General features: G+C 48.9%; 1 protein-coding gene across 2 annotated transcripts in view; it reads right to left on the minus strand.

Moving 5' to 3' along the window:
• Window positions 1–791: 791 nt before the first annotated feature.
• CMIP (c-Maf inducing protein) overlaps window positions 792–22,521 on the minus strand; it is a 252,185-nt gene continuing 230,455 nt past the window's right edge. The window contains exons 14-21 of one of the 2 annotated variants that reach the window (XM_003418160.4): window positions 19,464–19,571; window positions 17,281–17,397; window positions 16,633–16,773; window positions 15,797–15,844; window positions 14,115–14,261; window positions 13,105–13,210; window positions 11,662–11,732; window positions 792–2,744 (exon numbers count right to left, since the gene is read on the minus strand). In XM_003418160.4, the coding sequence (XP_003418208.3) occupies window positions 2,691–2,744; window positions 11,662–11,732; window positions 13,105–13,210; window positions 14,115–14,261; window positions 15,797–15,844; window positions 16,633–16,773; window positions 17,281–17,397; window positions 19,464–19,571 (792 nt within the window). In that variant the 3' untranslated portion in view covers window positions 792–2,690. The remainder of the gene's footprint in view (window positions 2,745–11,661; window positions 11,733–13,104; window positions 13,211–14,114; window positions 14,262–15,796; window positions 15,845–16,632; window positions 16,774–17,280; window positions 17,398–19,463; window positions 19,572–22,521) is intronic. The other variant, XM_064273742.1, reaches the window with a different exon arrangement.

Genomic DNA, 22,521 nt, shown 5'->3' on the forward strand with positions numbered 1-22,521 from the left:
TGCTAAGGCATCCAAGGAACTAGCAGCTGGGGGCTAGAGCTTCCTCAAAGCCCCGGAACAGCAGAACTGACCTTGGTGTGTAGTGAAGGCTCTCGCAGGGGTGACTGTGCCCCCAGGGAACAGCTGTCAACATCTGGAGACATTTTTGATTGTCAGAATGGTGGTGGGGGGTACTACTGGCATCTAGTGTGTAGAGGCCAGGGATGGTGCTCAACGTCCTAGATTGGGGGGATAGCCCCCCCAATAAAGACTTGATACGAAATGTTCATTGTGCAGAGGCTGAGACACTGCCCTTCAGAAAGTGCCATGTACACCCAAAAGGGGCATCAGAACATCACCCAGTCATAAAGGAACGACGTCCTGATACATGCTACAACATAGATGAACCCTAAAAACATGCTACATCAAAGAAGCCAGACACAAAAGGACAAATAGTGTACGATGTCCAGAGAAGGTAATTCCAGAGATAGAAAGCAGACTGGTGGATGCCAGGGGCTGCGGGGAGGGGGAATGAGAAACTGCTTAATGGCTATGGAGTCTCCTTTTGAGGTGATGAAAACATCTGGGTCTGGATAGAGGCGGTAGATGTACAACACTGTGAATGTACTAAACATCACTGAATTGTACACTAAAATGGTTATTTTTGTGTGATGTGAATTTCACCTCAATGAAGTATTAAAAATGAAAGGGGATCAAGGGGAAGACTTGCCCTCTGACTCTTGGCCTAGGCCTTGCTCTCTGCCCATACCCTTCTCCCCAGCCCCTGTGAAGCCACACAGAAAGGCCAGCCATCAATGAGTCACTTACAGTTTATTTTTGCCTGAAAGTATTTCACATCTCTTTGTACACAGCTACGTGACAGTAGTATTAACCATCAGGAAAAGCAACAGTGCGCAGGGAAAGGTGGCATGTCTTGTTTCTTTTTTTTTTTCTTTTTTAATTTTTAATTTTTTTTTTTTTTGCTTCTGCTTCTTCCTGCACCAGAGTGCTGTAAAGTATGGGACTGGAAGGGTGGGGCGGGGAATAAAACCAAACAACAGAAAACAACAACAAAAATAACAAAACACAAAACAAAACACACTCACGCACACACACAAAATAAAACCTGGCACGGGAAAATGAATTAAGACTGAAACCCAATGTCTTTTTTTTTTCCTTTTTTAAAAAAATGAGGGTCTAGTAGGGGGGTAATAAAGTCTACCTAGCAAAGTATAAAACGACCAAAGCATGGTTTCCATTGAATCAGATTAAATATATATAAAACAATTACACTGGCTGTGGGTTAGGACTGGAGGTGCTGGAGGGGGAAGTATTTGTGCTAAACGAACAGAAAAGGGGCCTGGGGGAGGGGGCTCCAAATCAACCGTAAAGGGGCTGTTCTGTACAGGGAGGGCTTGTTAAGAAAAGCCGAAAGTTTACAAAAGAAACGGAGATCGGTTTGTCGTCGGAGCGGTGGGGGGGGGGAGGGGGGACAGGAGCGGCTACGTTGCAGTGGTCACATTTCAGGGGTGGAGGGGGGTGGGCAGTCAGGCTGGTGGAGGCAACGTATCTCTCTTCTCCCAAGAGACCATGCAAGAGGCAGCATGCATGAGGAAGGGGACCACGCGACGTACACAAGGGCGAGGGCCATGGGGCCAGCAGAGACACAGGGTCATGGGGTGGGGGCGGGGACAGCTCTTCTATGGGGGCAGAACAGGGAGGACAGGTTAGCACCCCCCCCAAAATCTGTAAAAGGGGGCCGAGAGAGAGAGCTTGGGGTCTTGGAGGAGCAACACTATAATATGGGGACTCCACTCCTTCCTCTTCCCCCAACCTGACCCCCACCCCGTGACAAAGTCAGAGACATCTGGGAATCAGACACGCACAGGGGCGGGTGGGCAGACAGACAGACAGCCTGACGAGAGAGCATTAGCATACAGAATCCATTACAAAAAAAGCAAATAATTTTCCAAAGAGTTTTTTTTTTTTCCTTTTTTGTCTGTTTGCTTCCTTTAAAAAAAATAACAAAAATACTACCACTAACCCAACAGCTGACTGGTTTGTACAGTACTACACGCCAAGTGGGGCGGGAGAGAGAGGGGGCCAGAGACTTCATAAATAAGAGGCAGGTCCCAGACCCGCAATTTGTCAACATTTCTTAAATAGGTGCATTATTTAAATCTTATGTACAACAGAAATCACTTTGCATAGCAATGGTCAGGACACAGGACGGGTGCAATGACATGACCGGGTCTGCTTGTCCCAGTGGCGGGGGCGGGCTCTCTGCTCAAAGCCACAGAGAAAGAAGCATCCTTGGTCCAGCCCCCAGGCCGGTCAGGATCACGGTGACGGTGGCATTGGAGGTGACTTTTCCCACACGGCATTAAACACAAAGGCAAAGAAAATCCACAAAGGCTCTCCCCCCAGGCCCCCCACCCCCACCCCTCCCTAACCCCTCTGATATTCTTCTTGTTGCTACAAAGTCCATTTTAGATCAGGTCAAGGTTTCCAATTACGAAGCTAAAAGATTTAGGTGGGGGCTGGGCGTGCTTCTGGAACCCCCTCCCACCCTCCTCCCTCCGCCCCCAAATAGACTCCCCCATCTATTTCTCAGCCAGGACACTGAGGTGGGACCCCAGGGACGGCTGGTCTACGGCTGTAAGTCAAGTTGTTTTGTTGCATTTGCAGAATCCTCCTGTGTGGCCACGGGTTCACCAGGCCTCAGTGTAGCGGACGTCCACCTCCTTCAGGTTGGGCAGCTTGGCCTAGGGAGGGGCAGAAGGCACGTGTGTCATGGCTGGGTTGCCCCTTCTGGAACTATTGGCCAGTGCTTTTCATACCCCCCCCCCCCCCCGCCAACCTGGCCGCTGCCTGCTGTGGCTCCCAGGGCTTTCAGCGAGCTGGGTGGCCTTTGGGAGAAAGCTAAGCTGGGGATGTGGGCCCAGGTACCAAGAAACCAGGTGCCATGGCTGGGACCCCATGCCCCACTGTGTCAGACGGGTTCAGATCACTGGCTTTGCAGGTGGAGAGGCCAGGGTTTGACCCCCAGCTCTGCTGCTTGCTGCGTGATCCCGAGCCTACAGGCCTGCCTCTTAGAGCCTCAGTTTCCTCATTTGTGAGGTAAATCCAAGTCCAGTCCCTGGCTCACAGCATGATCAGACGCACAGAAAGCCCGGAGTGCCATCTCCAACACATCACATCATCTGTGAGCAGGACTGTTCTTAGTGTTACTAAGATTTGTGTTCTTACCCCATCAGAGAACGGGCAGGTGGATGGAGTAGGGGCACAGTGAGTGCCAGGCACTGTGGCCTCAGCCTCGAGTCTTCCCACTCAGGATCCCTGCAGCGGATCCACTGCAAGATTATGTTTCCACCTGCTATTTCTCAGCGCTGTCTCCTACTTTCCATCCCTGCGACCATCTTAGACGCTCTTCCTCTGTCCTCTGCTTCTTCTATAAACAGCCTGCTTTTTCTTAACAAGCCTTCACAGTATAGAGCAGGCAGCTCCCACCTCTGGCCTCCACCCTTCCTAACCTCCTGGTACTCTGGCCAGCAAGGCCTTTTTAACATACACATGCACACACACAGTGCACACAGGCACACATACACACTCACACATGCTCACATGTACACACATGCTCATGCACACATATACGTACACACACACTTCCTCACTGCTTCTCTCATGTGCGTAACAACCCTCAATAGCTCCCCACACTGCCCAGGTAGAAGCTGTAAGCTGGGGCCTGCAGTCATGTTTGGATGGGCCAGTGCAGTGCTGTAAAAGGTATTTCAGCTACATCACAAAAAGCAGTCAAACACAAACAAAAACAGAAAAATCAGAATAAAAAAAAACGAAGAAGAGGCAAAACACTCAAACAAATAGCAAAATAAGTGAGGTAGATACTTCATTTTCAGTAATAACCTTAAATGTAAATGCTCTAAATGCCCCATGAAAAAGGCAGAGAGTGGCAGAATGGGTAAAAAAACATGATCCATCCTTTTGCTGTCTACAATAAACACACCTTAGATATAAGGACACAAACTGAAAATAAAAGGATGGAGAAAAATATTCCATGCAACCAGTAAACAAAAAAGAGCAGGGGTGGCCATCAGATAAAATAAGATAAAATAAGCTTTAAATAAAAATCTATTACAAGAGATAAAGAAGAACACTACATAATAATAAAAGGGTGAATTCAGCAAGAAGATGTAACAATTATAATATATATGCACCTAACAGCAATGCAGAAACCCTGTTGGCATACTGGTTAAGAGCTACGGCTGCTGACCAAAAGTTCAGCAGTTCAAATCCACCAGGCACTCTTTAGAAACCATATGGGGCAGTTCTACTCTGTCCTATGGGGTCACTATGAGTCAGAATTGACTTGATGGCTACAGGTTTGGTTTGGCGTTAACAGCAATGCACCAAAACACATCAAACAAATACTGACTAGTATGAAAGGAGAACTAGACAACTCCACAATAATAGTAGGGGACTTCAACACACCGCTTTTAATGATAGACAGAACATCTAAAAAGAAAATCACTAAGGACATTGAGAACTTAAATAAATCCGTAAGCCAACTGGACCTCTAGGATATATACAGAACACTCCACCCAGGATCAGAACAATACACATTCTTCTCCAGCACATACGAATCATTTTCAGAATAGACCATATGCTAGGACAGAAAAAGTCTCAAATTTAAAAAGACTGAAATGATACAAAGCATTTTCTCTGACCATAATGGTATGAAGCTAGAGATTAACAACAGGAAAAATAAGGAAAAACAAAACATGGAAACTAAATAATACACTACTAAAATACTATTGGGTCACAGAAGAAATCACAAGTGAAATGAAAAAAAATTCCTACAATCAAACCAAAATGGAAGCACAACATGTCAGAGCCTTTGGGACCCTGCAAAAGCAGGATTCAGAGGGAAATTCACAGCAATAAATGCCTGCATTAAAAACGAAGAAAGATCCAAAATCATTAACTTAAGCTGACAACTTGAATAAATAGGAAAAGCAAAAGAAGCCAATAGCTACCAGAAAAAAGGACATAATAAAGATCAGGGCAGAAATAAATGAAATAGAAAAACAATAGAAAGATCAACAAAACCAGAAGTTGTTGGTTCTTGGAAAGGATCGATAAAATAGAGAAACCACTGACTAGACTGACAAAAGAAAAAAAACAGGAGAGGCAAATAATCAAAGTAAGAAATGAAATTGATGACATTACAACCCATCCAACAGAGATAAAGAAGACCATAACTGATATTACTATGAAAAATTGTATGCCAACAAATTTGAAAACGTAGATGAAATGAACAAATTCCTAGAAACACATTACCTGCCCAAACTAACACAAACAGAGGTAGAAATTTTAAACAGACCCATTACAAAAGAAGAGATTGAAGATGTCATTAAAAAACTGCCAACAATAACAAAAAGGCCCAGCTGGTAATGGGGAACCAAAGGTCCAGAAGGGGAGCATGTTGACATGTAGGGGTGGGGGGCGGGGGGGTTGGCAACCAATGTCACGAAACAGTATGTGTATTGTTTAATGAGAAATTTATTTGCTCTGTAAACCTTCATCTAACGCACAATTAAAAAAAAAAAAAAAAAAGCCCAGGATCAGATGGCTACACTGGAGAATTCCACCAAACATTCAAAGAGCTGATGCCAATCCTACTTAGTCTCTTCAAAAACACAGAAGCAGAAGGAACACTACTGAACTCTTTTCTATGAAGCCAGCATAACCCTGATACCTAAAACCAGGCAAAGATATCATAAAAAGGAAAATTATAGACCAAAATCCCTTATGGACATAGATGCAAAAATTTTCAACAAAATTCTAGCCAGCACACTTCAGCAACTTACCAAAAAAACCATACACCATAATCAAATGGGACTAATACCAGGATTACAAGGGTGGTTCAACAGTAGCAAATCAATCAATGTAACCCACCACATAAATAAAACAAAGCAAAAAGAACAATATGATTTTATCAATTGATACAGAAAAGGCATTCAATAAAATTCAACACCAATTCCTGATAAAAATTCTCAGGAAAATAGGAATAAAACCAAACGAAACCCAGTGCCATCGAGTCGATTCCGACTCATAGCGACCCTATAGGACAGAGTAGAACTGCCCCATAGAGTTTCCAAGGAGCGCCTGGTGGATTCCAACTGCCCAACCTTTGGTTAGCAGTCGTAGCACTTAACCACTACGCCACCAGGGTTTCCGAAAATAGGAATAGAAGGGAAATTTCTCAACATAAGTAAGGGCATATATGCAAAACATCATACTCAGTGGAGAAAGGCTGAGAGCCTTCCCTTTGTGAACGGGAATGGGACAAGAATGCCCACTATCACCACTCTTATGCAACAGTGTACTGGAAGTCCTAGCGAGAGCGATAAGACAAGAAAGAAAAATAAAAGGTATCCATGTTGAAAAAGAAGAAGTATAACTATCTCTATTTGCAGGTGACATGATCCTAGACATAGAAGACCCTAAAGATTCCACAAGAAAACTTCTAGAACTGATAGAAGAATTTACCAATGTTGCAGAGTACAAGATCAACACACAAAAATCAGCTGGGTTCCTCCACGCTAACAAAGACTACTCCAAAAAAGAAATCAAGAAAACAATACCATTTACAAAAGCCCATAAATCAATAAAATACCTGGGAATTAACCTGACCAGGGACATAAAAGACTCACACAATGAGAATTATAAAACGCAGTTACAAGAGACTAAAAGAGACCTACAAAAATGGAAAGACATCCTGTGCTCATGGATTAGAAGAGGATTGAAGATTTAAAATAGTGAAAATGTCAACTCTACCTAAAGAAATCTACAGATACGATGCAATCCCAATACAAATCCAACAACATTCTTTACTGAAATGGAAAAACTAATGATTAACTTCCTATGGAAAGGAAAGAAACCCAAATAATACTGAAGAAAAAGAACAAAGCAGGAGGCCTCACATGCCCCAATATCAAAACATACTATATGGCTACTGTAATCAAAACAGCCTAGTATTGGATCAAAGATAGACACATAAACTGGTCTAACAGAATCGAGAACTAAGAATTATACCCAGCCATCTATGGACCACTAATTTTTGACAAGGGGACAAAGTACATTTAGTGGGGCAGAAACAATCTCTTTAATAAATGGTGCTGGCAAAACTGGGTATCCACCCGCAGAAAAATGAAACAGGATCCATACCTAATACCACACACAAAAACTAACTCGAAATGGATCAAAGACCTAAATGTTAAACCTAAAACCATAAAATTCCTGGGAGAAAACGATGGGACCTAATCTTTTGTAAAAATTGGATAAACATTAAAACAAGCACATGATAGAAGACAAGAAAACAGATAAATGGGACCTCATAAAAATTAAAAATCTATGCTCATTTTAAGATTTTATTAAAAGAGTCAATAGACAACCTACGGACTGGGAAAAAATCTTCAGAAACTACTTATTCAATAAGGGTCTAATCTGTAAAATCTATAGAAAACTGCATCAACTCAACAACAAGAAGACAACTCAATCACAAAATGGGCAAAGGACATGAACAGAACCTTCACCAAAGAGGACATGCAAGCAGTCTACAAACATATGAAAAGGTGTTCTTGATCATCAGCCATTAGAAAGGTGTAGATCAATACTACAATGAGATACCATCTTACCCTGGCTAAAATTGCACTGATTAAAAAAAAAAAAAAAACAGCAACAAATGTTGGTAAGGATGTAGGAAGACTGGAATACTTATCCATTGCTAGTGGGACTGTAAAACGGTACAATCACTATCAAAAATAATATGGCGCTTTCTCAAAAAACTTGAAATAGAACTACCCTATGATCTTGCAATCCTAGTCCTAGGTATATACCTTAAAGACCTAAAAATAATTGCATGAACAGATATATGCATACTTAAGTTCACTGCTACTTTAATCACAATATCAAATAAATGGAAACAACAGAAGTGCCCATCAACAGCAGAATGGATAAGCAAATTGTGGCGCATACATACAACGGAATATTACACAACCATAAAGAACAATGATGAGTCTGCGAAACATTGTAACATGGATGGACCTGAAGGGCATAATGCTAAGCCAAGTAAGTCAAGCATATACGGACAAATATTGTATGATTTCTCTTTTATAAGAAGACAAGGATACACAGAGACCAGTGTTCATTGGTGGTTATCAGGGAGAGGAAGGGGGGGCGGGGAAGTACACTTCAGATGGCATAGACTTGTCACTATTATTTTTTTAGCTATGGGAAAAGTGGCACTGAATGTGGATGTAGAGAGCACAGTACAACCAATGTAAAAACGAGTCTTTGACCATTGTCATGGATTGAATTGTGTCCCCCCAAAATATGTGTCAACTTGGTTAGACCGTGATTTCCAGTATTGTGTGGTTGTCCTCCATTTTATGATTATAATTTTATTAAAGGGGATTAGGGTGGGATTGTAACACCCTTACCCAGGGCACATCCCTGATGCAATGTAAATGGAGTTTCCCTGGGGTGTGGCCTGCACCACCTTTTCTCTCTCTCTCAAGAGATAAAAAGGAAAGGGAAGCGAGCAGAGCGGGGGGACCTCATACCACTAAGAAAACAGCACTGGGAGCAGAACTTGTCCTTTGGAGCCGGGGGTCCCTGTGTAGAGAAGCTCCTAGTCTGGGGGAAGATTAATGAGAAGGTCAACAGAAAGCCGTCCCCTGGAGATGACGCCCTGAATTTGGACTTTTAACCTACTTTATTGTGAGGAAATAAACTTTTCTTTGTTAGAGCCATCCACTTGTGTTATTTCTGTTATAGGAGCACTGGATGACTAAGACAAGCACATACGGATGTGTATAGGCATACTGGTATATGGGTAGGTACAGGTATGTATATAGGTGAGAACGGTTAGAAGTATCTATGACCAGACCGGACCTGTTGCCATCGAGTCATTTCTGACTCATAGAGACCCTATAGAGCAGAGGAGAACTGCCCCATAGGGTTCCAAGGACCACCTTGTGGATTTGAACTGCTGACCTTTTGGTTAGCAGCCACGTGCTTTACCACTGTGCCACCAGTGTTTCCAGAAGTATCTATAGGTATGTGTAAATACAAATCTATTCATTCAAGTCACAAATATTCCATAGACATAACCACTTTCCAAGATTGGTTTTCTGGGTTTGAAAGCTTAGGACCATAGTCTCATGGGACAACTCAGTCAATGAGCATAATAACACTGTTCACAAAAATCATGATCTACATGATATGCTACCATTGAAGTGAGTAGTGTCTGGGGTCTTAAAAGCTTGCTAGCAGTCATCTAAGACACAACTGTAAGTCTCTACTCATCAGGAGCAAAACAGTAAGAAAGTAACCAAGAGCTCCGAGAAGAAAAACAAGACTACAACAGCCACAACCTCATCCACCCCAAGACCAGAAGAATGAGATGGTGCCTGGCTACCACTACTGACCATTCTGACCGGGGCTGCAATAGATGGTACCAGATAGAATGGGAGTAAAATGTGGAGCAGAACTCAAATTCTTGTTTAAAAAAAAAAAAAAACCAGACAAACTGAACAGTAGAGAACAGAGGACTCCCTGAGACTATCGCCCTGAGACACTCTTTAAACCTAGAACCGAGCCTATCCCCTGAGATCACCCTTTAGCAAAATAGCAGAGTGGCACACAAAATAAAGGATATTACCTGTAAGATCAGTGCCCTACTTAGAAACCATCGGTATGAGACCAAAAGGTCAACAATTACTCAAAAAACAAAGATGAGAAGATAAGGGGGCAAAGAAGCTAGAGTCCTGGATACAGAACAAACAGAACACAATTAAAAAGAATGTTGGTAACTGTGATAAATGTAACTAATGTCACCGAAAAATTTGTGAGGTAATTGTCAAATGGGAGCCTAACTTGCTGTGTCAACTTTCATCAAAAACTCAACAAAAGATTTTCAGAAAAAAAAAATTTTGAGCCAGCCTTTCAAAATCAGGAGGTTGCACAGAACAATCTAGATTTTCAGGCTCTCCTGGGAAATGGGAAGACCTGGCTGAAGTGGGCCGTAGAGCCACGTGGCCTTGCCACCTGGTGCTGAGAAGGGCTGCCATCGCCCCACCGTGCCCTAGGTCCCCTCCACACCAAGGCTGGGTGTCATTGGCCAGCAGTCCTCAAATTGGCACCATGCCTCTCTCAAATGTGTTAAAAGAAAAAAATCGATGACATGCGATTTTTCTTCCCAAGTGACCTATCTATCACACCCGTTTCCTGCCAGGTCTTGGCAGTGTATGGATATGTGATGCCCTGAGCTTGAGGACCATTTAAAGCAGCGCTTTCGCAGGAGTCTCCAGGGGGGCATGTGACAACGCACATTTGGACTCAGACAGTCTGGGGGGACCTTGGGTTTGTACCCCTGACAGGCCCCCAGGGATGCCCACAGTGCTGGTCTGCAAACCACACTTGAGTGGTGATCTAAACTCCTCAGGTGGGCACTCAGGCCTGCCGTGACCATGTCCTTAACTGTTCCTCCATGCCCACAGAGCGCTCCCCGAAGTGCAGGCCCCTCTTGCCTTCTGGCTCATTCAACCTCAGTGAACTGAGCCAATAGACCCTCCTCGCTGGCCCCGCTAGTGCTGTGCCTGCCTCAACTTACTGCACTTGTCTGTGTTGCCAGGACTCTGAGTCTCGTCTTGGGCAGGGGTGGCGTCCCAGCATTGGCTCAGGCCCGGTGCACAGTTGGCACTGGGACAGAGTCTGCTTGCCTGACCAGTGACAGGCCCTGGGCTGGCAGGGAGTTGGCTGAGCTGGAGGTGAGGCTGGAAGGGGCTGCCCTGTCCCTGCCAGGGCTGCTGGGGGATCCCCTCGAAGCGCTTCCAGGCTGTGCTGGTGCCAGGCTGCTTACAGCACCATCTGTGCACCTTGCCTTTGGTCCAGCCCTTCCTTCCTGGGCGCTGGCTTGAGCCCCATCCACTCCCTGGGCCGTACAGCCTCAGGATGATGTGGCAGAAGGCAGCTTAAGGCCCAGCGCCTTCAACCTCCCCAAGACCGGCTTTTACAAACAACACATGCCACCCCCTACCCTTCGGAGTATCTGATTGTCCCCCGGTTTTACCTTGCCAAGCCCTTACCTGGAGGATGGCAGTAACCCCATAGAGGTTCTCCTGGCTTCCATTCCTGCCCCCGCTGCCTCTATTTCCCACCCAACAACCAGAACAAGCTTTTACCAGCACCTCACTGCCCACCTTAGAGTCTCTGAAGGCTTCTACTGAACTTGGATGACAGCCAAAGTCCTCTCAAGTTCTACCTGGCCTTATTTGCTCTGGCACCAGTCTATTCTCTCCCTCACTTTCCAGCCACATTTGCCAACCCTGGCTGCCTCAGGCCCTTTGCCCTTGCTCTTCTCATCTTTGGGGTCTCCCCTGGTCGTCCTATGTCACACAGGTCCTCCCTGCTTTTAATCCATCAACTTCCCGCCAGCTTCCTCCTAGTAACGCCTGTCAATCTGACATTGTTTTATTTCTTTGTTTATCTGCTCGTGCAGAATCCTCTCTGGCTGGAGACCAAGCTCCAAGGGTGAATGAAGCACCAGTATCTTGTGTTGGCCTAGTGGAGACAGGGAGAGAGGGAGGAAGGACTTACCTTCAGATCTTCGTAGGTGTCGGCCGAGAGCTTGGTGCTGTTCATGTTTAGACTGCACAGACTCTTCATGGCTGTGGGAGGACAGACACAGTCACTAGATCCGGGAGCCTCTAGCTGGGGGGCACGGGTGTGGGGTGGCCAGGCTGGGGGCTGACTGCAGATTGCAAGCCCACTGTTCAGGGGGTGGGCACAACCAGGTACAGAGAGTCTGTGCAGGCAGGGGCTGGGCTGAACTGGGCCTGGGCTCTCAGCCTCCCTCCCTCCTGGACCTGACGTCCCCAGAGCTTGCTGCCACGCCACAGATGAGCCTCACATCCCCTGAACTCACTGGTACACCGGCAGACCGGCCTCGATGGGCCAGGTCCAGCCCTTCCCCCCAGAAGCTCTCCCAAAAGCAGCTGCCCCGGGCAGGCCCCAGAGTTAGCCAGAAGTCTCAAAATCCAGCTTGTGTGGAGTGACGTGAAAAGCGTGTTGAAGATGCTGATCCCTGTGGCCCACTCCCAGAGACACCGACCAAGGGTGATGGAAGTGGGCCCAGGAACCTGCATTGCTACTTCTTCCCTTCCCCGTCCTGCGCCGTGTGACTCTGATGAAAGTGGTTCGAGGAACACACTGCAAGGTGCAGCTCTAAGCCTTGTCCTCTCTGCCCTTCGCTAACCCAGCCACATGCCCCTGTCCCATTCCTGAGCTGTCTGGAATCCTCCACTGACCTCAGAGTCATGGCTGCTGCCTAGAGCACCCTCCCCCTTGGCCACTCCTATGCATTTCTCTTTCACACCTAGATCAAGCATCGCCTTCCCCAGGAAGCCTTCCTGGACTCCTCCCAGCTGAGGCAGCTCCCCTCTGCTAAACCAGTGGGTCTGCGGAGGGGATAGCTGGCCGAACGCAGACTCCCAAGCTCATGTCTTCCGAGATTTTAGTTTAGTAGATGAGGGCTAGGGTACAGGTTCCTTGATACGCTGTGCGCCCTTCTATTACGGCAGCGCTTCTCAAACTTTAATGCGAACATGTATCTCCCAGGCCTCTTGTACAAACACAGGCTCTGATTCAGTGGGTCTGGGGTGGGCTCTGAGAATCTGCATTTCTAACCAGCTCCTAGGTGATGCTGCTGGTTGGTGGCCCACAGTGCCACGTTCTAGAGGGCTTTCCTTGAACTTGATCTCTCAGTAGACTGTGAGTGACGGGAGGGAGCGGGCTGGGCCTTACTCATTTTTGCTTTGTCCTCAGAATATAAACACCATGAGGGCAGGGACTTTTCTTTTTTGTTCCCAGCTCCTAGAATAGAGCCTGGCATGTAGTAGGTGCTCAATATACACTGGTTCAATGAATGAGTATCTATATCCCAGCACTTGGCACAGAGCAGGTGCTCAGCCAACATCTGTCCAGTGATTGAATGAATGAAAGTGTGTGAGTGACGTGGCCCCGTACCCCTGCAGTACTCACAGCTGAGGGCCAGCAGGCCAGCGTCAGTGACAGGGGTCTCGCACAGGTTCAGCACCTGGAGCATGGTGAGGTGTTCCGACAAGAGCCGCAGGCCGGCGTCTCCAAACTGGGGAGGCACAGAGTCACTGAGCCCTGGGGACTGGCCTCTATCTCCCCAGGCCACCCCCAGGTTAAGGGTGTGGTGAAAGGGCAAAACAGACTTCCCTCCCAGAGGACACAGTGCCTCTCAGCCGGGTTCAGAACCAGCTCTGCCTGTAGGATGTGGGCTGGGCCAAGGCCCTCCCTGACAGTCAGCTTCCCACTGTCAAGGAGGGCTCTGGTCTGGTTGAGTCCTAAGCTTCGGGGTCTCTTTCCACCTGCTGGGGAGATGGGATGGCTGGAGTCAGGCTGACTTGGGTAACTCCCTTGGTGCCCGTTTCTAACATGTAAGGTGAGACCGCGGGCAAAGCCAGAACCTCACCAGCTGAGAGTGAGCCTTAAATGAGCTCATCCATGTGACATGCTTACTGGCTTCTAAATGCCGAGCCTGGGCCCACCGGCCTTGAGTTTGCCATGGTGCCATTACTGCCACCAGACAGACTGTAGAGCTGCCTCCGCACTGCCCGGCTCAGACCTCACCTCTGCTCTGAGGCCCTCTAGACTCTATGCAGCCGGGCATTCTCCTGCCTGGGCTCTCAGCACCTCCCACTGGGAATAGGCCATGAGGCTTCATGATGTCCTAACCTGCTCTCGCCTGGGGAAAGGGGTGCTGAGCTGAGGCGGTAGGTGAGGGTAGAAACCAAGGGGCTGCCCATGGGCCCTAGGCAGAAAGGTCAGACACAGGGTGCAGGGCAGACACGGAGGATGGTGAGGGATGGCAAGGAGGAAGGTGCAGGGTGGAATGCAGGAGGGACGCAGAGAGGAGGACGCAAGGTGGGCACAGAGAAGGGGTGCAGCAGGGCAAGGAGGAGGGGTGCAGGGAGGAGGGTTATAATTTAGAAATGGAGGAGGGCGCAGGCAGGCGTGTGTACCTGGGTGGACCACAGGTTCAGCTGCTTGAGAGAAGGCAGTTTGATGAGGTGCTCAGCACAGGCACTGGTTACATTGGTGAAGGCCAAACTGAGGTTCTCCAGGTTTCCGAAGGAGCCAGAGCTCAGCAAACGAGCCAAGTCAGCGTCCTGTGCACAGACGGGCAGGTGGCTCTCAGGGACGCCCTGGGACAGCCCTCCCATCCATCCCTTTCCTAGCGAAGGGCACTTCCCTGCCTACAGAGAGCCACTGATGGGCAGCAAAGCCCCAGGAGCCGAGGCAACAGCATGGTTCGGCAAGGCTAGGCCAAGGGGGTGTCAGGGAGTGAGGGGTTCCTTCATGTCCTGTGGGAGGAGAAAGCCTTCAGTGCCATGACTCAACCCTGAGTCACAGCCTGGGGTGTTCCAAGGCCGTGTTCCTCCCACGGGTATGTGTGTGCATGCGTCTGTGTATGTATGTGTGCATGTGTGTGCATACATGTGTGTCTCACTGGCTGCCTCATCCTCTCAGGCAGCAGCTCGTGCCCATTTCCCATGTGCAAACCCTGAGATCACCTTCAAATCTAAGGCCTGTGGAGAACTGTGCCGGCCGGAGCACTAGGCTGTGAGGCACTTAAGGGCAAAGGCCATTCTCCCTTTCACCTTAGCAATAGAATCCTTGAGTTTCAGCTGCCACTTGGTTGCCCTGAGTTAGATAAACTTCCCAGCCTCCTTTGCAGCAGAGTGTGGCCATGAGCCAAGTCTGGACAATGGGATACAAGGATATATTTCAAGTGGAACTTCTAGGAAGGCCTGTAAAGGGAGGAGATATGTCCTTCTTTGCCTGTTCCTCCTCCCGTCTGGCTGGAATGGAGGCAAGATGGCTGGAGCTTGAGCAACCTTCTTGGATCATGAGGTGGGAAGTTCAGTGGGCAGTGGTGGGGCAGCAGGATAGAAGGAACTAATATCCTTGAAGACCTTATAAAATGGCGATGGTAAGATGCACCAACCTCATAGGGCTACTGTGAGAATAAAATGAACTAATACTTAGTACAGTATCTGGCATGTAAATAAATGCTCAGTGTATGTTAGCTATTATTACCATTACAGGTAGTCCCTGGGTTATGAACATCTGGCTTATGAACCTGTATTTATGAACCAAGCCCTGTAAAGCCTATTATATTAAAAATTAGAGGTCTATACAATGGTTCATAATAACAAATAGATGCTACTTTTTTGCGATGCACTTCTAAACTTTATTATTATTACTGTATTATGTTAAAGATGTTTTCGTGTATCTGGAGTGTTTAATGTTTTTTACGCATAGAAGGTACACTACATACCATATACTAACACAAACATTTGACTCACTGACGTTAAATACAAACCATACTTAACTGTTTTGACTTGTGTACAAATTCGACTTAAAGACAGACTTAGGAATGGAACTTGTTTGTAATTTGGGGACTGCCTGTATTAACGTTAACTAGTGACATACTAATATCAACACTATCTTTGGTTTTCATTTTTCTTTAGTTTCCTGTAACCTGGTTCCCTCCTGGAGGAGTTTGCCTGTAAAGTACTACAAGGTCCCGTCACCCTCCCCACACTGCAGCCACAGACCCTGCTCTGCACTCTCAGCAGGGAGGACCCACACCCATATCCTTCCCTCTCCTTGGCCCCCAGAGAGAACCAAACCAACTCACTGTGGACTTGGAGGGCAGTGTTAGCCTGGTAGGTCCACCTTTCCTTTGCTGCAACAGAAACCACACTGATTAACACCTGTTCTTTCCCGAATTTCCATCCTGCTTATCTATTAATGCCACTCAAAGCGCCATCTTTGTTGTCTTGGTAGAGGTGACATGTTCACGCAGACCCTGAGACAAGGTTTGTGCACAGGTGGCTTACTAGAGAGGTAACCCCAAGAAGCACACGTAGGGGAGTGGGGAAGTGAGATGGGGAAGGGGAAGAGCCGTGGAGGGGCCCTGTCAAGCCAGCCCTCACTGGGGGCACAGGAGCCTAACACCACTGGGGAACTCTGGGGAATGGTGGAGAAGCCATGTCTCAGAGACACTCCACCCAAGGGGTGAGGGAGCTGGGGTACTTTTATACCCACTTTCATTAGTCATTGGCAGAGGCTGCTTCAGGAGTCTGGGGATGTGAATTCCTACCACACCTGCCCTGCTGTGCACACGTGTGTGTATGTACTTGTGGTCAGGCTCCCGCACACTGAGATGGAGGGGCCTAAAGGGCAAGGGAGGACAGGCGCTGACAGTGACTGCTGCACATGGCACTGTGAGTGAGACAGTCCAGTCCTGGCCAGGCCCCGCGAGCTGTGTGACACGGAACCAGTTACTCTCCCTCTCTGTGCCTGTCTCTGATCATCTGGAAAGCAGTTGGTGATTATCCTGACCTCTTTGGGCTGGGAGGAGGAGTCAATGAGATTGAGGCTCATAGAGGTGGAAGTAATGGTCCCTGGGCTCTGCCAACCCGCCTCTGGCTGCACGTGGGGCAGGCTGGCCAAGGCCGGCCGGGCACTCACCAGCTCCTTCAGCTCCCGCTGCCGCTCGCACAGCTGCTCGTACATGCGCTTGCCCACATCCGTGCTCTCCAGGGTTGAGATGATCTGCAGTTGGGTGTCATTGTTGTCGATGATGTTGTATTCCAGCATCAGGCACAGGATCTGCCCGAGGACCAGAGACTCCTTAGGGCCTACCTGTGCCTACAGGGCAGCATGCTCTCTGAAGGCATGGATAGTGAAGCCCTCAGCCCGCCCCAATAGCCCCAAGCCCCGGAATGAGATCCTATAGCTAAGCACACCCTGCGTAGCCCACCGTTATTTTGAAAACTGGCAACCCAGCTCTCTTCTCTATTTCTGGAGGTGTGATATTGGACAGACGCCCCACCCCAGCTTCCCATATGCAAAATGGGATGATTAATGCACACAGAAGCCCTCCCTGGTCCCTGAGACCACGTCCCTCCTCTTCCTCACACGTATCACAGTTGAAATGAACACGTGTTGATGAAGGCCCATCTCTCCCGCTACGTTCAGTAGGGCCAGGCCTTCGCCTGCCTCGTATCTGCTGTGCCCAGCTCCTGCTGTCGCTCCTGGCTCCTGGAGGAACTCGGCAAACAGAGCGAAGTCGGCTGAGCAGCAGCAGGGATGCGTGGGGACGCAGCAGCACCTTACCTCCACCATGGTCTGGTTCCCTCGCAGCGCCAGGAGCATGCAGGGCCCCAGCTTGTTCTCTGCCAGGGACAGCAGGAACTTTTTGGTCTTGTAACAGGAGCCCATGAGGATATGCACCTGCAGGTGGGAAAACCCAGGTGAAGGAAGGGATGGAGACTGCCTGGGGCTGTGGCCGGGGGGCTGCCTCCAGCGTGCCAGGCAGAGGGAACACCAGAGGACGTTTAACAACCCACAACACCCTCTCTGAGCAACTAGATCTGAAACCATCACGGGGTCTCCTCTGGGGAAGCAAAGGGCCCCTTGGGGCTCTGCTGCCATCTGGGCCTTTGGGTTCTCAGCTGTGCTGGAACCGAGCAGCCCTCTGTGCGAGAAGAGGCCGTGCCAAGGGACCCTGCTTCCCCTTCAAAGCCTTCACTCAGCTCTGAAAGGCATTCTGGGAGATCAGCTGCCCCTAGAAATCCGAGAACTGGCGAACACTGCTCCATCTTGGGTTAGCTGTTAGGGAGCCATTAAGACTGGCTTTCTTCCTGGCACATGTGGAGATGGGGACCCAAGGGCAAGTCCCCAGCCCACAGGGTTGGGAGAGGGCCCTGCACCCTACTGGTTCTCCTCCCACTTCATGCAACAGCATGTGCCCTTCCCCAGTTGGAAACAGCAGCCTCCTCAAGGAGGCCTCTTCAGTGCCATGGGTCTCCACAGAAACAGTACGCTTCCCTCCCAGTGGCTGCCTGCCTCCCTCCCCGTGTGCACTTTTTTCCTGCTTCACCATTAACAACTCTGGCATACAAATGAGATCTCCCAGGCAGGGCCACTGCCAGCTCCCTGAGATCGCTCTCACATTCAGTCCCCCACTGAGGGTGAGGGGGGACCACCAGGTGTTGCCATGGTGAAGGCTGTGACGTCAAGCAGAGACAGAAAGCGGTGCAGGCAGGCAGGGGACAGGCACGCTTCCAGGACGAGGGTATTCAAAAGGATGTAGCAGGCAGCAGACAAGGAGTGGAGAAGGCGTGTGTAAGGAAAAGGATCTAAAAATAAGCCCCTTTCAAGACAGGCTCTCGAGCAGTGCCCCAATTTGTTGTCACTGCACCACGGTCCCCGCCAGGCTCACTGCGGAGGGCAAGCTGTGTGCCCTGTGCCCCTGATCTGGCCATCAGCAGAGACCAGAGTCATCTGCCATCATTTCCCACATCGCTGGCGCTGGCTCTGGCACCCACTGCCCCACCATTGCTATGGCAACCCCAGAGGCCTGGATAAGAAAAGCTGGAGTGCAGGTGGCTGAGTTACTATCCCAAGGTCACAGAGTTAGAGCGTGGCTGGGATGGCTTTGAACCCAGGTTTGGCCAACGCCACAGCTCATGCTCCCCCTGAGATATGTTAGCCTGGGAAAACAAGGGACTGGAAAGCAGCGCTGGGTGTCAGCAAGCGGAACAGCTGAGGACATCAGCTACTTGAGTGGAGCATCTGCCCTGGGGGAGAAGAGTCTGCTCCTTCTTTCAAGAGACAGCACTCCACCACTGGTTGCTGGGAGGCTCTAGACTGGGATGCGTGACCCCAGGCAAGTAACTGAGCCTCTTTAAGTCTGCTTCAACGCAGGGGTCCTTCACAGGCAGGGTTGTGATGGAGATTAAAAGAGAGAGAGCATGTGTTCAACACAGTGCCCAGCCCAAAGAAAGTGCCAAAGTTGATATGAATGTAGTTCCTGGTTCTGCGGCCACAAGTTCCTCAGCCATTAGGGGGTGATGGTCCTGATCCTGGTGCCTCACTATTAGGATTAAATGAGCTCATGGACTCACAGGGCCTTGTGGATCCCTGGTACACGCTAAGCACTCAATATCTCATAGGTAATCTTACGCCACAATTAACTGTGTGATCTCTGGTATTCAGCTGCCTCATCTGTAAAATGGGAATAATAGTAAGTAGCACCTCCCAAAGCTGTTGTGAGGCTGCACGAGATAACTCATGTCAAGTCCTTGGCTCAGTGCCTGCTTGGAAATGACAAGAATGAGTGACAGCCGTGGCCACTGTCCTCATCATCATCTCCATCTTCACCAGCAGCGTTGTTTTAGCCCGGAAATTCCCCAGGCTTGGCCACAGTCTGCCTGGGGCAGCTATTTCACAAGTCAGGAGAGGCAAACCCAGCACCCACTAGCAGCCCACTGGACTTGAGGCCCTGGGCCACCTACCATGCTGGCAAACAGTTCCCCGTCATCATCACAGGCTACCCCCCCAGGGCTATAGAGCTGGAACCAGCCATCTTTACCGGCCCGCACGCTCAGCAGGCACGAGTGGACCTGCAGGAGAGAGAGACACGATGTTGAGTTTCACGCAGACCCAGTGGCAACAGTGATATGGAATCCATTCATACACATGTTAAAGGCTCTGATACGGAATGCGGTAAAGAAACCAGTGTAACAATTTAACTCAGCTATGCCCAGACTTCTTTGATTCCCCTCCCAGTTTTTTTTTTTTTTTAAAGAGAAAAATCCACTAAATTCCATGGAAGATATTCTGGGGGAAAGTGTGGTGTCCATAAACTGGGGGACTCCAGCCATCCCTCATCAGCTCCCGGGATGGTGGGCCAGGTTCTGGCTTGGATAGCTGCTCCGAATGAAGCCAGTCAGTAGCTGAATCAGGGCAGAGAGAGGCTCAAACAGCTCAGACTCAGCACCCTTTTCTCCTATACCTTCCCAGTGCTCTATGTCTGTGTGGGTGGGCATGTTTGTGCATGTATGAGTACATGTGTGTGCATGTGAGTGTGTTTGGGAGGAATTCCGCAGCCACCCTAGCCCCTGGTGTAACTGCAGAGAGAAAAACAAAGGTCTTTGTTTTCCATCCTTCTCCCCATCCTCAGAAGAAAGCTGAGAGGCGCCTGATCTTCTCCTTCAGGAGTTGATGACGGTTTTCTGCAGGAGCTGCTGACTCAGACACTCAGCTGATCACAACCCCACCCAGGTAAACAGAACACAAGGATGGGTGGGCTTTGACGTTCCCTTCAGAGTTGTAGGAACAGCAGTGTTAGCCTACCTACTTCAAAGAAATAAGGAAGCAAAGGAGGAGGAAAGTCTATTCAATAAATACAGCAAAAATTTAAAAGACAACTATGGCTTCATTTGGGGGCACTGAAGGTTCAGTTGTAGAATTCTCGCCTTCCATGTGGGAGACTCGGGTTCAACTCCTGGCCAGTGCACTTCACGTGCGGCCACCACCAGTCTGTCAGTGGAGGCTTGTGTGATGCTATGATGCTAAACAGGTTTCAGGGGGGCTTCCAGACTAAGAGGGATTAGGAAGAAAGGCCAGGCAATCTACTTTTGAAAAATCAGCCAATGAAAAGCCTTCGGACCACAATGGTCTGATTCGCAACCGATCACGGGGATGGCACAGGACTGGGCAGTATTTTGCTCCACTGTGCAAGGGGCTGCCATGAGTTGAGGCCCACTCCATGGCAGCTTACCACAACATGGCTTCATTTACGAGTGAGAAAGTAGGAGGGGAGAGAGAAAGGAAGAGTGAGGAGGGAAAGGAGGGAGAAAGAAACAATAGAGAAATAAGGGAAAGAGGCAAATAGGCAAGGGTATGAAAGGAAGGGGAACAAGGAAGGGCTGAGCTAGGGCCGGGGGGCGATGAGCCTCTGGAGGGTGGGCACTGCAGCTCAAAGGTACCTCCTGTCCTGACATGCAGCTCCCCTGGGTATCATGGACGTTACCCTGCCCTCAGAAATTTCTCTTCTGCCAGTTGGCTCTGCCTCTCTGCTCTAGGAAGCAACTGGTACCACTTTTATTTTCCAACATCAAAGTTTGTGTCTGAAATAAAGGTACTCTTTTCCTGGGGAGTTCTGTGTCTTCACACACAGCAAGGGATATCTAAGAAAACGCAAGATCACTGGTCCTTGACATTTCTGCTTTTTCCCATCGGCTGGAGATTTTGGAGCCAGGGTTTAGTATCACAGTGTTTTCGAGGGACATCCTTCTAGAACTACGTTTTCGGTGTGTCCTGAAGACACTACATCAGAGCCACCTGGGAAGCTTGTTCAAAATGGAGATTCCTGGACCCACTCAACTGGAATCTCTAAGGGAGTCGGCTTTTGGAACAAGCCTGTCAGGTAGTTACGTTTGATAACCACTGATCTAGAATGTCTGGATCTTGGAGCTTGAAAAACTGGGCTCTGGGCCATGAAGACCTGTGATGGTTGGACACATGGTGGGACCTCAGTGTCTGTGTGCTCCCAGATTCCTTCTCTACTCCCCACTTACCCTCCTGCCCAAGACCGGCTTCTCCAGGCCCAAGACAAGTTTCATGGTCCAACCTTGATCCATGTAGCCAAGTCCAATCAGTTCAGCATCACCTCCTCTAGGAAGCCTCCCTGGATGGCTCCATTAGGAATACCTGGCTGTCCCTTGGCTGTTCCCCTGGCTGTCCATCCTCATCCTCCCTGCTCTGCATGGTGTAAATGTGTCCAGGTCTGTCCCCACCTGGGGGCCACATCATCATACATTCCGGAATGCATGGACATAGAGAGGTGGGCCCTGAACTCCCCAAGGACAAGGCCAGGGACTGGTCATCTTTGCAGGTCTGGCCTGGCCAAGCGTGGATGCCAGAGAGCCGGCCACTAGCACAAGTCTGGAAGCAGACTTCCTGGGTTCATAAAATTGGGATAAATAGAACTTAGCTCCTGAAGTTTTTGTATGGATTACATGAGAAAAGGTATATGCATGGCAAACACTTAATAAGTGATACTTGCTGCTGCTACTATTGTTAGACTGTTGTTTTTGGGTGCCATCAAGTCGATTTTTGACTCATAGCAACCCCATGTGACAAAGCAGAACTGCCCTATAGGTTTTCTAGGCTGTAATCTTTATGCGAGCAGATCACCAGGTCTTTCTCCTGCAGAGTGACTGGCAGGTTTGAACCACCAATCTTTCGGTTAGCATCCGAGTACATAACTGTTGTGCTACCAGGGCTCCTTAATGGGATGGAAGGAGAAAGGCTCTGGGTTGACTTCCAAGTCCTCTCTAAATCCTTGCTCATTCATACCAGCTCTGGGGTGGAAGCTGGGCCTCGCCCTGGGAGCCCAGTTTTTTGGAGGGTCAGAGAGGCCCCTCAGGGAGGGCCTCGGCCTCCATGCACAGGCAGTAAAAACCAAGCTTGGTCCCAGGAACAGATTATTCTCTCAGCCTGCTAATCCACAGACCAGCAGGACCAGAGAGGTTCAAAGGCTGTCATGAAGCTGGTTGGGAGCTCCAG

Source organism: Loxodonta africana, chromosome 21 (genome assembly GCF_030014295.1).
Source record: "Loxodonta africana isolate mLoxAfr1 chromosome 21, mLoxAfr1.hap2, whole genome shotgun sequence".
NCBI lineage: Eukaryota > Metazoa > Chordata > Mammalia > Proboscidea > Elephantidae > Loxodonta > Loxodonta africana.